General features: G+C 31.2%; 1 protein-coding gene across 1 annotated transcript; it reads right to left on the bottom strand.

Annotated features, from left to right (window-relative positions):
- Positions 1 to 472: 472 nt before the first annotated feature.
- On the bottom strand, positions 473 to 9,984 carry LOC131937521 (uncharacterized). The gene is made up of 19 exons (XM_059295016.1): positions 9,979 to 9,984; positions 9,675 to 9,707; positions 8,995 to 9,027; positions 8,647 to 8,679; positions 8,315 to 8,347; positions 7,969 to 8,001; positions 7,635 to 7,667; positions 7,051 to 7,086; positions 6,795 to 6,824; positions 6,495 to 6,539; positions 5,522 to 5,557; positions 5,248 to 5,283; positions 4,992 to 5,021; positions 4,846 to 4,881; positions 4,537 to 4,572; positions 4,281 to 4,310; positions 3,979 to 4,023; positions 1,570 to 1,605; positions 473 to 1,348 (listed from the first exon to the last, which is right to left on the bottom strand). Exons 1-19 carry the CDS (start codon positions 9,982 to 9,984, stop codon positions 1,256 to 1,258), a joined length of 693 nt encoding a protein of 230 aa, XP_059150999.1. The 3' UTR covers positions 473 to 1,255.
- Between the last annotated feature and the right edge of the window lie 6,951 nt (positions 9,985 to 16,935).

Here is a 16,935-nt window from a genome sequence, read left to right as displayed (position 1 = left end):
GGTACAGATCTACATAAGAACGTGGTGGATTCACTGGTACAGAACTACACATAAACGTGTTGGATTCACTGGTACAGAACTACACAATAACGTGGTGGATTCACTGGTACAGAACTACACAAGAACGTGTTGGATTCACTGGTACAGAACTACACAAGAACGTGTTGGATTCACTGGTACAGAACTACACGATAACGTGGTGGATTCACTGGTACAGAACTACACATGAACGTGGTGGATTCACTGATACAGAACTACACATGAACGTGGTGGATTCACTGGTACAGAACTACACATGAACGTGGTGGATTCACTGGTACAGAACTACACAAGAACGTGGTGGATTCACTGGTACAGAACTACACATGAACGTGGTGGATTCACTGGTACAGAACTACACATGAACGTGGTGGATTCACTGGTACAGAACTACACATGAACGTGGTGGATTCACTGGTACAGAACTACACATGAACGTGGTGGATTCACTGGTACAGAACTACACATGAACGTGGTGGATTCAATAGTACGAGATAGGAATACATCTTCAAACTTTGATAATTAGTTTAATTTTGCTAGTTTCTCAAATACATTGCCTCCAAAACATGCTATTATGCTCTTCGATTTGAGAAATTATTATATAAGAATACTGCTGCATATTTCAATTCAACCAGTGTTTTAAACTGAACGAAATAATTAGATACTGTGATGTAAATTAAAAGTCTCTATTCGTTATCGCATTTTCATTAAGAGTTTCAGTGCTGTTATCATAGTGTATGCTTTGTGTACAGCTATTTCAAATCTCAAATAAATCTCTTATTATTCGTAGTATATAGAAAAACAAAATAATAAGATATTTTATAAGGTACTAGTGGTAGCTGCATAATTTATTTAACAAAACTTTAAAAGTTGTATGAAGGGACGGAGTGGCCTAGCGGTATAGAGCTTGAATGATAACCGTAGGTCTCGAGTTCAAATCCGTGCCTAGCTCTGTTGGGTCCTAACTTTTGTTAGGGAAAATAATAGCGGCTGGCCCCACAATCCCTTTTCATACAGGTGTCACAGCAAAAAGTGAACTCTACTTCAGGCTTTGAGGGATTTTTACTAGTAAACCATTTATAACCGTAAAATGAAATGCAAAAAAAAAATTGATAAAAATGAAATTACATGAATGAGAAAAAATGGTTGTCTTGTCAGCGGATGAATTATAAAATTGCTCAGAAAAATTAATTACAACAAAAATAACATAAATAGTTTAGTAAATAAATCGTGAAAATCCCCAAATCCCCAAACTTCTACTCACTGGAAGGTCACGAGGGTTGTGAAAACGATGCTTCCTCCTACCATGCTAAAACGCAATGTAAATAATGTAGTATTACATTGTTTTGATTATCTTTCAAATGGAAATGATGAATAATATCGAAACTAGTATTAGTTACTTATACTGATGTAATGTTACAGCAGGCAGACGATGAATGCGATTTTATTATCTAGTATAATGATTAAGCTGTTTTGATCAAGATTTAAATTTTTATAGAACTGATAATTGAATGTACTTATAAAACTCACACGAGGTTTTTCGTGATAAGGAAGACGATCCTTATTCTGTAATAAAATAATTTTATATTTATTCTGTAATGAAAAACAACAACAACAACATACGTTAAATACATTAATGGCTAATTAAATTCTCCATAACATAGCACGTCGTTGGTAGTAGACAAAATCATTTAAATAATCCATTTACACTATTGCAAAATGATCTCCTTATATTACAATTATTTCCAAAATTGAAGTTGAAATATATTTAGAGGACTGGAGTCAATACATATTTACATTTCAATATTTAATTTTTTAAAAAGTAATAAACATATTATTGAATAAATATTTTCAAAGGCTTTAAAATATTAAACCAACTCGTTTAATACGTTTACATATTATGCATACAAGCATTACAATGATTACAGTTGTGTAAACTCTTTAAAAATTCGTTGGATGTTGTTAGCACATTAAAACACAAATTCTTCCTCTAAAGTAGTGGTTCCCAACCTTTTTCGAGTGGCGACCCCCTTTCATAAAACGTAAGTGACCCGCGACCCCCATATAATTAACAAGTCGAAATTAGTAAAGAAAATAATAAGCACTCAATAAATATTTTTTAGTAGGCTTTCAATATGAATTATTCTTGATAACTGTTTTAACACGATGAGCAAAATTACATGCTATTAGCAAGCATTAACTAGCATTAACAATTAAATTTTGCAAATTTAAGAATTCATCTTGTTATTCATCAGCAATGCTGGTAACATCAAGGAAAGCTCGGGGAAAATAATGCCGCAGTTCGTTGTCAAGAGATTCAAGATGCACAGAATCCTTTAAAAATTTTATCTATCACACCACACTGCAGAGTTTCTCAAACAAGGCAGTATTTCAAATAGTTATTTTTCCTCGCCAATTTTGCAGCTTTTGTTAAAAATGCTAAGAGATTATCATGAAAAGAGATAATATTCGTTCATTTTCAAGTTAAGCTTATGTTGATGTTCGAATATGTCTGCTAGGTATGATACTCTCTCCAACCACACCATGTCGTTAAAGTATATCAAAAGGTCTTGTTTCCTTTCACTTCCAAGATCATCTTGATTTCATCTTTCAATTCAAAAACACGATTGACATTTCCTATTGACAGCCAGCGTACTGAAACATGACACACCATCCGTACAAGCCCCACAGCCGTTTTCCCATTTTAATCCTCCAGTTTAAAAAAAAACGTATTTATTTTCTCCATGATATCTTCACAAAACATCAACTCTTATTTGCTAACATCTGAATGCATATATTTCACAAAGACAAGCAAATGCGAGCACGAACTCACGTCTGGCGATTCGTCAACTTAATAAATCAAACAATGGTGAGAGCTTGATTTCATTCTAACATAAGCCGCTGCATAGTATTATTAGACAGAGATATTTGTTGCATCTTTACTGCACTGTAATCCCCAAGAATTAATTTTACCATCTTCAGCATACATTGTTTGATGAGATTTTCTCCTTTGTGTGAGAGGTTTTTTGCTTGGCAATTTCTAATACTACTTCATCTGATGCTTTCACTAATGTTGTGTTTTCTTGGTGAAAACGTTCTGTTCGATCAAGTCTATGACGTTTGCAACTAGCTTCATGCCGACGAAAGAACTACATATCCTTTTTTGTGTGCTCAGAATGACTCGTCTCCAATTGACGTTTGGAAGTTTTCATAGACTCCTGACTAAGAACAACTTTGCACAGTACAAATTGTTTATTCTCTATTCCGTTTCCAGTGATGTTAGTAATGCCAAATTTCAAATATTTTTCTAAATATTTTTTTTTTTTATTCATTGCTAGAGTTTAGTAAACCAGTTGGCGACCCCCCAGAAAGCCCTTCGCGACCCCCAAGGGGGTCGCGACCCTCAGGTTGGGAACCCATGCTCTAAAGTATTGGTATGCATTAGATTAAAAACTGCTTACATTTTAAAGTTAAAAGTGAGTTAATTTTATATTTAAAAATGACATTTACCCGTTTAATTAACGTTAAAGAAATAAAACAAAAAAGCAAATTAACATTGAATACACACGAGAATAGGAAATGAATATTTAATTTGATAAATGACTACACAAAATATTTTTAATGGTAATTCAAAAGCTATTGTTGTTCGAGTAAATCAATAACAAAATACAGCAAACGGTAATTGAATTTAAAATCAATTTATTACAACATGAATTATTGTAAAGCAACTACGGAAACACGTCTATAAAAATCAATACATTATAAAAACAGAAGCAAACATTACTTTTAAATATTTTATTGCCATTAAAAAAGTAGCATCTTATTTATACAAACATATTATACGTTTGCAAGAAGATAAAGATTACAATTAATTAAATAAACTAATCGTAACTTTGTCTGACTTTTATAGCCGTAAAAAACGTAAATGTTACCGCTTACCGGAAACGGATACACCGTCGGGTCATAGATGCCGATGTCAGTAACCTAAAATGCAATGTGCTATATGATCTTTCACGTTTTGCTGATGTAATTGACACTAAAATCGTTTTAAAAATATTTTAAAACCTGCTAAATTCTAAAACGACAGTAACAAAACATGATGTATTTTAAAGCAATTGCAGAAACACGTTTGTGAAATAAATTCATTATAAATTCATTATAACAGAAATTATTTTTTAAAAATGTTTTGATTGCCACGAAACTTGTAGTTTTGATACAAACGGTTAATAATTACCACTTACCCATGGTGGATGCTCACGTTCGTTGTTTAGCTGAAATGCAGTGTTACGTATGTTACTAAAGTTATTTCAACTCTTACGATAGCAAAAAACTTGACAACCTGTTTGATAGCAGTGAGCTAATCCTAATAATATAAAAACTCTTCAGTTCCTCAATAACTAATTGCTTTAGCTGAAGAGTTTTCTGGTATCACTACGATTGATACATATGTCATTCTCATATAAATATGTGAGCTAAAAATGCAACAACGTAACTTACAAAGTCTTCTGGTCTATCTATCATCAGAAAATGATCCTGAAATAAAATAACTATATGTTTATACTTATAGTTAAAATAGATGTTTACGGTTCTATTTATAATGTTGCAGACGTATTGTCATATTATACTGATGTAATGTTACAGACATATTGTCATACTATACTGATGTAATGTTACAGCAGGCAGACGACGAATGCGGTTTTATTATCTTTTTATGCTAGGACCTGACTCTAGTATAATGATTAAGCTGTTTTGATAAAGATTTAAATTTTTATAGAACTTATAATTGAATGGACTTATAAAACTCACACGAGGTTTTTCGTGATAAGGAAGACGATCCTTATTCTGTAATAAAATGATTTTATATTTATTCTGTAATGAAAAACAACAACAAAATGTTTTGATTGCCACGAAACTTGTAGTTTTGATACAAACGGTTAATAATTACCACTTACCCATGGTGGATGCTCACGTTCGTTGTTTAGCTGAAATGCAGTGTTACGTATGTTACTAAAGTTATTTCAACTCTTACGATAGCAAAAAACTTGACAACCTGTTTGATAGCAGTGAGCTAATCCTAATAATATAAAAACTCTTCAGTTCCTCAATAACTAATTGCTTTAGCTGAAGAGTTTTCTTGTATCACTACGATTGCTACATATGTCATTCTAATATAAATATATGAGCTAAAAATGCAACAACGTAACTTACAAAGTCTTCTGGTCTATCTATCATCAGAAAATGATCCTGAAATAAAATAACTACATGTTTATACTTATAGTTAAAATAGATGTTTACGGTTCTATTTATAATGTTACAGACGTATTGTCATATTATAACTGGTGTAATGTTACAGCAGGCAGACGAAGAATGCATTTTATTATCTTTTTGTGCTAGGACCTGACTCTAGTATAATTATTAAGCTGTTTTGATAAAGATTTAAATTTTTATAGAACTTATAATTGAATGGACTCATAAAACTCACACGAGGTTTTTCGTGATAAGGAAGACGATCCTTATTCTGTAATAAAATAATTTTATATTTATTCTGTAATGAAAAACAACAACAACAACATACGTTAAATACATTAATGGCTAATTAAACTGTCCACAACATAGCACGTCGTTGGTAGTAGACAAAATCAATTAAATAATCCATTTACACTACTGCAAAATGATCTCCTTATATTACAATTATTTCCAAAATTGAAGTTGAAATATATTTAGAGGACTGGAGTCAATACATATTTACATTTCAATATTTAATTAAAAAAAAATAAACATATTATTGAATAAATATTTTCAAAGGCTTTAAAATATTTAACCAACTCGTTTAATACGTTTACATATTATGTATACAAGCATTACAATGATTACAGTTGTATAAACTCTAAAAAAATTCGTTGATTGTTGTTAGCACATTAAAACACAAATTCTTCCTCTAAAGTATTGGCATGCATTAGATTAAAAACTGCTTACATTTTAAAGTTAAAAGTGAGTTAATTTTATATTTAAAAATTACATTTACCTGTTTAATTAACGTTAAAGAAATAAAACAAAAAAGCAAATTTACATTGAATACACACGAGAATAGGAAATTAATATTTTATTTGATAAATGATTACACAAAATATTTTTAATTATAATTCAAAAGCTATTGTTGTTCGAGTAAATCAATAACAAAATACAGCACACGGTAATTGATTGTAAAATCAATTTATCACAACATGAATTATTTTAAAGCAACTACGGAAACACGTCTATAAAAATCAATACATTATAAAAACAGAAGTAAAAATGACTTTTAAATATTTTATTGCCATTAAAAATAGTAGCATCTTATTTATACAAACATATTATACGTTTGCAAGAAGATAAAGATTACAATTAATTAAATAAACTAATCGTAACTTTGTCTAACTTTGATAGCCGTAAAAAACGTAAATGTTACCGCTTACCGGAAACGGATACACCGTCGGGTCATAGATGCCGATGTCAGTAACCTAAAATGCAATGTGCTATATGATCTTTCACGTTTTGCTGATGTAATTGACACTAAAATCGTTTTAAATATTTTAAAACCTGCTAAATTCTAAAACGACATTAACAAAACATGATGTATTTTAAAGCAATTGCAGAAACACGTTTGTGAAATAAATTCATTATAAATTCATTTTAACAGAAATTATCTTTTTAAAATATTTTGATTGCCATGAAACTTGTAGTTTTGATACAAACGGTTAATAATTACCACTTACCCATGGTGGTTGCCCACGTTCACCGGTTAGCTGAAATGCAGTGTTACGTATGTTACTAAAGTTATTTCAACTCTTACGATAGCAAAATACTTGACAACCTGTTTGATAGCAGTGAGCTAATCCTAATAATATAAAAACTCTTCAGTTCCTCAATAACAAATTGCTTTAGTTGAAGAGTTTTCTTGCATTACTACGATTGATACATATGTCATTCTAATATAAATATGTGAGCTAAAAATGCAACAACGTAACTTACAAAGTCTTCTGGTCTATCTATCATCAGAAAATGTTCCTGAAATAAAATAACTACATTTTTATACTTATAGTTAAAATAGATGTTTACGGTTCTATTTAATAACCTAACGTCTAAGGTATAAAAGCGGACCTAAGACACCAAAACTATTCACACAGGTTATAAAGAAAATAGCACTTTCCCGTGCAAACATTTGAAAAGTTTGGTCTATATATATGTATATATATATATATATATATATATATATATATATATATATATATATATATATATATATATATATATATATATATATATATATATATATATATATATATATATATATATATATATATATATATATATATATATATATATATATATATATATATATATATATATATATATATATATATATATATATATATATATAAAGAATCAGCGAATATTTTTGTTTTGTAATGAAATTTTTCTGACACATACTTAACTTATAATCAACAATCATCTTTCATTTAATACATTATTTTCATACGCTTTGAATAGTAAACTGAAATCTTTTTTTTTCTCTAAAAAATTCGAAAATTGCAAATTTGAAAAAATCTACTTACCGGTTTGGATCTTTGCAAAGGCCAGAAGGCACTCTGGGTATAGAGAAAGATTTATCACCAAAAGAAACACTTGTCACCAAAAAAAGAAACTTTTGTCATAAAAAGAAAGGAATATTTATAACCAAAAGAAAGGAACATTTGTCACAAAATGAAATGTAACAGCATACGAAATTTAGAATTTATTTCAAAAAGTGCTATCACTTACTAAGCTTTAACTAAGAGTGTTATATTGTTTGAAACAAATTGTATCATCTCACCCACCTTTTTGCCAATCACACACAAAAACAGATAGTCTAGTGCTAATCTAGAAAATATTTATCAAATATCTACTTACCGTTTTGGATCTTTGCAAAGGCCCTAAGGCACTCTGGGAATAAAGAAATATTTATAACCAAAAGAAATGAACATTTGTCACAAAATGAAATGTAACAGCATACGAAATTTAGAATTTATTTTAAACAGTGCTATCGCTTACTAAGCTTAAACTAAGAGTTTTATATTGTATAAAGAATCAGCGAATATTTTTGTTTCGTAATAAAATTTTTCTGACAAATAGTTAACTTATAATCAACAATCATCTTTCATTTAATACATTATTTTCATACGCTTTGAATAGTAAAATGAAATGTTTTTTTTCTCTGAAAAATTCGAAAATTGCAAATTTGAAAAAATCTACTTACCGGTTTGGGTCTTTGCAAAGGCCAGAAGGCACTCTGGGTATAGAGAAAGATTTATCACCAAAAAAAACACTTGTCACAAAAAAAAACCTTTTGTTACAAAAAGAAAGGAATATTTATAACCAAAAGAAAGGAACACTTGTCACAAAATGAAATGTAACAGCATACGAAATTTAGAATTTATTTTAAAAAGTGCTATTGCTTACTAAGCTTTAACTAATAGTGTTATATTGTTTGAAACAAATTGTATCATCTCACCCACCTTTTTGCCAATCACACACAAAAACAGATAGTCTAGTGCTAATCTAGAAAATATTCATCAAATATCTACTTACCGGTGTGGATCTTTGCAAAGGCCAGAAGGCACTCTGGGAATAAAGAAAGATTTATAACCAAAAGAAATGAACATTTGTCACAAAATGAAATGTAACAGCATACGAAATTTAGAATTTATTTTAAACAGTACTATCGCTTACTAAGCTTTAACTAAGAGTGTTATATTGTATAAAGAAGCAGTGAATATTTTTTTTTTTAGTAATGAAATTTTTCTGACAAATATTTAACTTATAATCAACAATCAACTTTCATTTAATATATTATTTTCATACGCTTTGAATAGTAAAATGAAAAGTTTTTTTTTCTCTAAAAAATTCGAAAATTGCAAATGTGAAAAATCTACTTACCGGTTTGGATCTTTGCAAAGGCCAGAAGGCACTCTGGGTATAAAGAAATACTTATAACCAAAAGAAAGGAACATTTGTCACAAAATGAAATGTAACAGCATACGAAATTTAGAATTTATTTTAAACAGTGCTATCGCTTACTAAGCTTTAACTAAGAGTGTTATATTGTATAAAGAATCAGCGAATATTTTTGTTTCGTAATGAAATTTTTCTGACAAATATTTAACTTATAATCAACAATCATCTTTCATTTAATATATTATTTTCATACGCTTTGAATAGTAAAATGAAATATTTTTTTTCTCTAAAAAATTCGAAAATTGCAAATTTGAAAAAATCAACTTACCGATTTGGATCTTTGCAAAGGCCAGAAGGCACTCTGGGTATAGAGAAAGATTTATCACCAAAAGAAACACTTGTCACCAAAAAAAAGAAACTTTTGTCACAAAAAGAATGAATATTTATAACCAAAAGAAAGGAACACTTGTCACAAAATGAAATGTAACAGCATACGAAATTTAGAATTTATTTTAAAAAGTGCTATCGCTTACTAAGCTTTAACTAAGAGTGTTATATTGTTTGAAACAAATTGTATCATCTCACCCACCTTTTTGCCAATCACACACAAAAACAGATAGTCTAGTGCTAATCTAGAAAATATTTATCAAATATCTACTTACCGGTTTGGATCTTTGCAAAGGCCTGAAGGCACTCTGGGTATAGAGAAAGATTTATCACCAAATGAAAGAAACACTTGTCACCACAAAAAGAAACTTTTGTCACAAAAAAAGGAATATTTATAACCAAAAGAAAGGAACACTTGTCACAAAATGAAATGTAACAGCATACGAAATTTAGAATTTATTTTAAACAGTGCTATCGCTTACTAAGCTTAAACTAAGAGTGTTATATTGTATAAAGAATCAGCGAATATTTTTGTTTCGTAATGAAATTTTTCTGACAAATAGTTAACTTATAATCAACAATCATCTTTCATTTAATACATTATTTTCATACGCTTTGAATAGTAAAATGAAATGTATTTTTCTCTAAAAAATTTGAAAATTGCAAATTTGAAAAAATCTACTTACCGTTTTGGGTCTTTGCAAAGGCCAGAAGGCACTCTGGGTATAGAGAAAGATTTATCACCAAAAGAAAGAAACACTAGTCCCCACAAAAAGAAACTTTTGTCACAAAAAGAAAGGAATATTTATAACCTAAAGAAAGGAACACTTGTCACAAAATTAAATGTAACAGCATACGAAATTTAGAATTTATTTTAAAAAGTGCTATCGCTTACTAAGCTTTGACTAAGAGTGTTATATTGTTTGAAACAAATTGTATCATCTCACCCACCTTTTTGCCAATCACACACAAAAACAAATGGTCTAGTGCTAATCTAGAAAATATTTATCAAAAATTAATATTCACCACCAAAGCTGTTCCAAAACAGAGCAAAACACATAACAGCACCATTTTCTGAAAGAGATTATTTTAATTATTGTTTTAGGCGTACGTTATATATTTCAATTGACTTAAAAGAAAGAAAAAGAAACTGCAGTTACCAGCAATTGAAATATGTTTTTTGATTGAAGTGTTGAGCAGAATTGACCTCGATTGTAGCAAGAGTCGTCACTGAAGAAGGTACAGCAGTAGCAGAGGTTTTGGTCATTAACACTACTGAGCTCAAGTTAGCTGGACGATTGCTATTTTCCATATCCTTGATCCATTGATTTAAGCTGAGGATAATTGTAATTATCCTAATCCGTTGATCGAAATGAGATTTCTGATCACGCGTACCGAACGTGATATCACTCAGAAGGTCAGTTGAGAACAAATTTAACATTGCTTTGTATATTTGTGTGTGTGTCAAAAATTTAAAGTTAAATCAAGTCACACAGTCTGACACAGAAAATCCGAAGTTTGAAAATAACGGGGTTGGCGTACATAGGGGGGCCATCCATAAATGACGTCACGCTTTTTTGGACGATTTTTACCTCCCCCCCTCCCCTCCGTCACACGTCGTCACAAAAAGCCAGACCCCCCAACTGAAATGACGTCACACCTCAACCTACAACCCCCCTCCCCCCCTTGAAATTGCAGTTGAATTTTTTAAAACATCGATATTTTTCTAAAATCTTATCTAAACTATTACAATTTATTAAAACAGTTATCTAAAACGCGAAAATTCGTTTTCTAACATTGGGTTTTTATAATGCTAATGTGTGACTTCGCAATATCTGACCCCCCCCCTCCCCCTCATCACACATCGTCACAAAATTACGAACCCCCCTCCCCCCCTACGAGTGTTACGTCATTTATGGATGACCCCTAGAATGTTCAGCCTGTTTACAGTTATGTAACGGTATTACTAGCCTTACTTTCCGTAAGCTGGCCAATTATATTTTAGCTACCGACTGAAACATGCAATTAGTGCTAGACTATTCATGCTTCGCCATTTCCTAAAACACACAATCGGATCAAACATTGTTTATTGATATTGATCATCTACAACATCGGCATTGTTTTAGGTTAAACACATGTCTGTTTATTGATCAAAGAATGAACTTGATGATATTTATAAGAACGTTAAAAAGTTGATTTTTTAATTGGAGTTAAGACAAATATTGACATGAAAAGAAGAACATAAATTAATTATAAAGATAAAACAACAATTAAGGTGGAATCAAAAAATTAAAAATTAAAAAAAAAATTAATCTGTGGCTGTATCGGTCCATGTCCATGTCCATGTCCATGTCCGTGTCCATGTCCATGTCCATGTCCATGTCCATGTCCATGTCCATGTCCATGTCCATGTCCATGTCCATGTCCATGTCCATGTCCATGTCCATGTCCATGTCCATGTCCATGTCCATGTCCATGTCCATGTCCATGTCCATGTCCATGTCCATGTCCATGTCCATGTCCATGTCCGTGTCCGTGTCCGTGTCCATGTCCATGTCCATGTCCATGTCCATGTCCATGTCCATGTCCATGTCCATGTCCATGTCCATGTCCATGTCCGTGTCCATGTCCATGTCCGTGTCCATGTCCATGTCCATGTCCATGTCCATGTCCATGCCCATGTCCATGTCCATGTCCATGTCCATGTCCATGTCCGTGTCCGTGTCCATGTCCATGTCCATGTCCATGTCCGTGTCCGTGTCCGTGTCCGTACATATGCCAGCCGGTCAGTCCGTGCTTGCATCTTAGAAATTTTAAAAATAATTGACAGTCGTCCCCCATTTCACTTTTCTTAACTGCAGAATTAGCGTGAATAAAGTATTAAGATAAGAAATGTTTACAAAATTAAATATGATTTTGATCAGCTACTGCAAAACCTGTTTTTAGAAAAACACATTTCGTTAAACTAATTATAGCTTTTATTTAAAAGTAAAGTGATTTTCAAAATGAAAAAAAAAACTAACTGCTAGAAATACAGCGGGTCATGCTCTCATAAGCCTTATCGAAAACGGAAATTTAAACCTTGATAAAAAAACAACGATATTTTATCCCCCATCTTTTCGAGCGTCAAAAATTCTTTATTGGAATCAGAAATCCTTCTTAATAAGAAAAATGTGAATTGAATTCACCTGTCTTTAGCAGCATGAAAAAACTCAAATGGAATCAACAAACTATCTAGTTAACAAATGGTTAGCGATTTAACTTCATAAGTACTGGAAAATAAATTAGATTACAGTTTGTGCATAATATAAATACTTAATGTGTGTGTATAAGTAATTTACGTAGAAATGGAGTGCCAAAAAGGTTGAAATTTATAGGGGTTGTGCTCAGATTTATAATACTTAAAAATGTATTTATTTGACCGGCATATTAAATGAATTAACTTGACCAATTACCGCAAGCAGCATGGCAATCGTGTGCTGGTTAAATAGCCATGACCTTGATGCACATATGAGATCAAGTGTTGATCACGTGACCGATCTCCTCTATCACGCACACGTCACGCGCAGGTCATGTGAGTACCTTGGCACATTTAAGATTTAGTTCAACGAAATGGCGTTGCAGAAAAACTTTTCAAAATAAATTAAACTTTAAGTCCGCTTTGCTTTGCATTGGCTGCTTTAAAATCGATTGTTGTTAAAATAAAATTCATGCATGTTTATTTTTCCTTCTCAACATTTTCAGCATGTGAATGTTTAGTAACATCGATTATAATCACGTTTTATCGAATAGAATACATCTTATGCAACTCCGTTAAGCATACATTGTCACGGGATTATTACGAATTACAGCTTCAAACAGTTAAAGAGTACCTAGTTATGGGGCGTCATGATAAAAATTTTCGTTAATATCGTTGGAAAATAAATTAATTTTATACATACATGGTTAAAATAAGCATTCTTTAGTGTATCACTTTGTAGTTCTAGTATTTAAGGAAAAAGATTCTTCTGTAACAAATTCACTAATAAGTATAACTACTACGTAATTAAATTTTAATTATAACGCGTTTGGTCCGGACAACAAATGTTGACACCATTTAGGAAGGTGACACCATTTAGGAAGGTGACACCATTTTGGAAAGTGACACCATTTAGGAAGATGACACCATTTAGGAAGGTGACACCAAGTAAAAAAACAACAACACAGATTCATCCATATATATTACTAACTGATTTGATTTTGTTACTTTTGGTAACTGATCATGGAAGCACAAAAAAATGATTTGTAAATCTACCAACTCTCTGTGATATAAAAAAAAGACAATGTTATGACATCAAATATATTTCTGAAATTCTAGAAATGACACTTTTATATATCAAAGATAGGTTCTACTGTTAGGTATTGTTTACTAAGGAAACATCTCTGCTTGGTACCGAATAAATGGGTTAGTGAAAAACGATTGAATAATGTTGAATTCGACTACTTATATTTATATAGACATTTAGCAACAATTCCAAAAAAAAATTATTTGATCATGTTATTGATACGAAAACCTGGCTGAACTTAATTTTAAACTTATTGATCAGCTCTGAAGTTTATTTGTCCAATAAACCCAGTGTCGTTAAAAAGTAATTTAACATTAATGTATTGTTTACGGTGTGAGCGTCCTCAACGCTTCTACTGACAAATGATATACAGTGGATGGGCCTGTTGGCTCATGTCTCAATATATCTGTAGCTTTTAAATGATGAGATGAAGCAAGATGATGGTATAAAGCAGAGATCAGATGATGGTATGAACAAAGATCACTATTTTATTGAATCGATGTTTGTTGGTTAGCATTTATGAGTATGCTATTCTAAAGACGTTATAGTCCCCCACGAAAATTGGAGCTGAAGTTGAACACAGGGAAAGACGAGTAGATCAGGAACATTGTGTAGATGTGCATGTGAGTGAGATATGACAATCAGGGTTGTCATGTTTGTGAGTGAGATATGACAAGCAGGGTTGACATGTTTGTGAGTGAGATATGACAAGCAGGGTTGACATGTATGTGAGTGAGATATGACAAGCAGGGTTGACATGTATGTGAGTGAGATATGACAAGCAGGGTTGACATGTATGTGAGTGAGATATGACATTCAGGTTTGACATGTATATGACAATCAGGATTGAAAGAGACTGAAATCTAAGAGGCAGGATCGACATAGCAATAGGTCAAATAAATGTAAATAAATTGAGTTTATAATTAAAGCTCAATTCTTTTAATGCAATATAGAGCACTGTAAAATTTAGTTTGGTAATCAATATTAGTTTAAAACCCATGTAAAGTTGATATCAGCTAAACAAATTAGTAAATTACGTTCACATAAATCAGGGACAGCTAAGGTCATCGTGCCCTTTAAGGTCAGCAGCAACGAGGAGGTAACTGACCTCATGTATTACATGAATCACCCATTCGACGACGACTTAAAGCTATTTATAATTTAACCTATTTTTTTTTAGAATTAATATCTTTACTTTAGATCTTTTTAGATCAAGCTACCATAAGATCTAAGTTAACATGGATCATTTCTTCAAGGGCATTATTAAAGAAATTTAAATTTATTTACTTTTAGCAATAAGCCTTTCTCTTCCTGTAATATAAGAAATATTTTCAGTTATATCGAACGGAAATAATCATTTAACATTTTTTTTTAGGATTCAGTGTGCATTTAAACTTCTGACCTTTTGCTGAAATTCTGGAGATGCGCACACCCCAAAAGTGCTAAATAGAAGGCTAATTAAAAGTTTGAGATAGACTAATTAAACGTTTATGATAAGCTAATTAAAAGTTTGAGATAGGCTATTTAAAAGTTTGAGATAATACTAGTGACCCCAAAAGCTAAAGAGTAGACTAATTAAAAGTTTGAAATAATACTACTGACCTTTACCCCACACGCTAAAGAGTAGGCTAATGAATGTACACGAAATCAATTCATTTTATTTTAACTCACATTTATTTTTGAAAAAAAAAATTGTGTTTTTTTTAAGTAAGCATCAAATTAAGTAATTAAGGTTACATTGCACAGACAATACCCGCCTCATCAGGAGGTAAAAAACGATTGCACGGCGTTCTAGCATGGAGTATCTTGGCTATCTAGATATCCTGAAGCTTGTGCAACATTTTGTTTGATGTTATTGAAGTATTTTGTGTGTGATGCTAGTGAAATATTGTGTGTGATGTAGTGAACTTTTTTCGAAGATGTTACTGAAATATTGTGAGTGATGCTAGTGAAATATTGTGTGTGATGTCAGTGAAATAATGTGTGTGATGTAGTGAACCTTTTTGTATGATGTCAGTGAAATATTGTGTGTGATGTTACTGAAGTATTGTGTGTGATGTAGTGAAATATTGTGCGTGATGTTATGAAATATTGTGTGTGATGTTAGTGAATATTGTGTGTGATGTTAGTGAAAGTTAGTGAAATATTATGTGTTCTGTTGTGAAATATTGTGTGTTACGAAATAATGTTTAACTACTTCCACATAATTTTCACTTTTCCCTTTGCTTGACTTTATTTTTTTTCGCCAAGCTCTCCTCACTTTCCCCATTTTTTATACGCGGGCCGTAAGTATCAACCTGTCGAAGAAGCTTTTTTTCCCCACCCTTTAAAAATGTCTTTGTGGTTTGTTAGGTAAGTGTCATTAAATAGCTCCGATGTACAACCAGCCGCCAATACGGTTGCTAGTATCTCTAGTTCTGCTCGTATATAAAAGCAAATTTTAGCTCGCTGGACATCTCGTAACTCGAAAAGCTCGTTTGTCGAGGTACTTATATATATATATATATATATATATATATATATATATATATATATATATATATATATATATATATATATATATATATATATATATATATATATATTTATGTGTGTGTGTGTGTCTGTCTGTCTGTGTGCGTATGTGTGTGCTGATTTTTTTCTCCAATTCAGATATATATATATATATATATATATATATATATATATATATATATATATATATATATATATATATATATATGTATATATATATATATATATATATATATATATATATAGTTAGTTATCATTCCATCAAATGAAATAAAGATGTAACTCACACTAATTCACAAAGAAGTTGTATCGTGTTTTGTTTTATTCTTTTCTATATGTTTTGATTTATATATGTCGCATCGATACACGCGGAATCATCTCTCCTATTGCTCTGTTACGTAATTCCCTCCGTCACTCATTCATACAGGCATATGTAGGGATGGTAATTCTCATTTTTTTTGCTCCCATATAATTTAATGGGATTTTCAAATGTTAGCTTTTATTTAATGTTTATGCCTTCGTTATAAAACTTGCAACGCGTTTCGTACAAAAACCAATATTAAAAAATCAGTATAGATATAAGAAAATAACTTCACTAAAGTCTAAAGTTCTTAAAGGAAGGGAAAATAATTAAAATGCATACTTGTATAAACTGTCAGGATGTTATGAGTACTTTGCTGTTACTATAAATTGTTTC

Source organism: Physella acuta, unplaced genomic scaffold, assembly GCF_028476545.2.
Source record: "Physella acuta isolate Inbredline_101_S28 unplaced genomic scaffold, ASM2847654v3 ptg000212l, whole genome shotgun sequence".
Classification (NCBI taxonomy): Eukaryota; Metazoa; Mollusca; class Gastropoda; family Physidae; genus Physella; species Physella acuta.
This window is presented reverse-complemented; position numbering and strand designations above follow the sequence as displayed.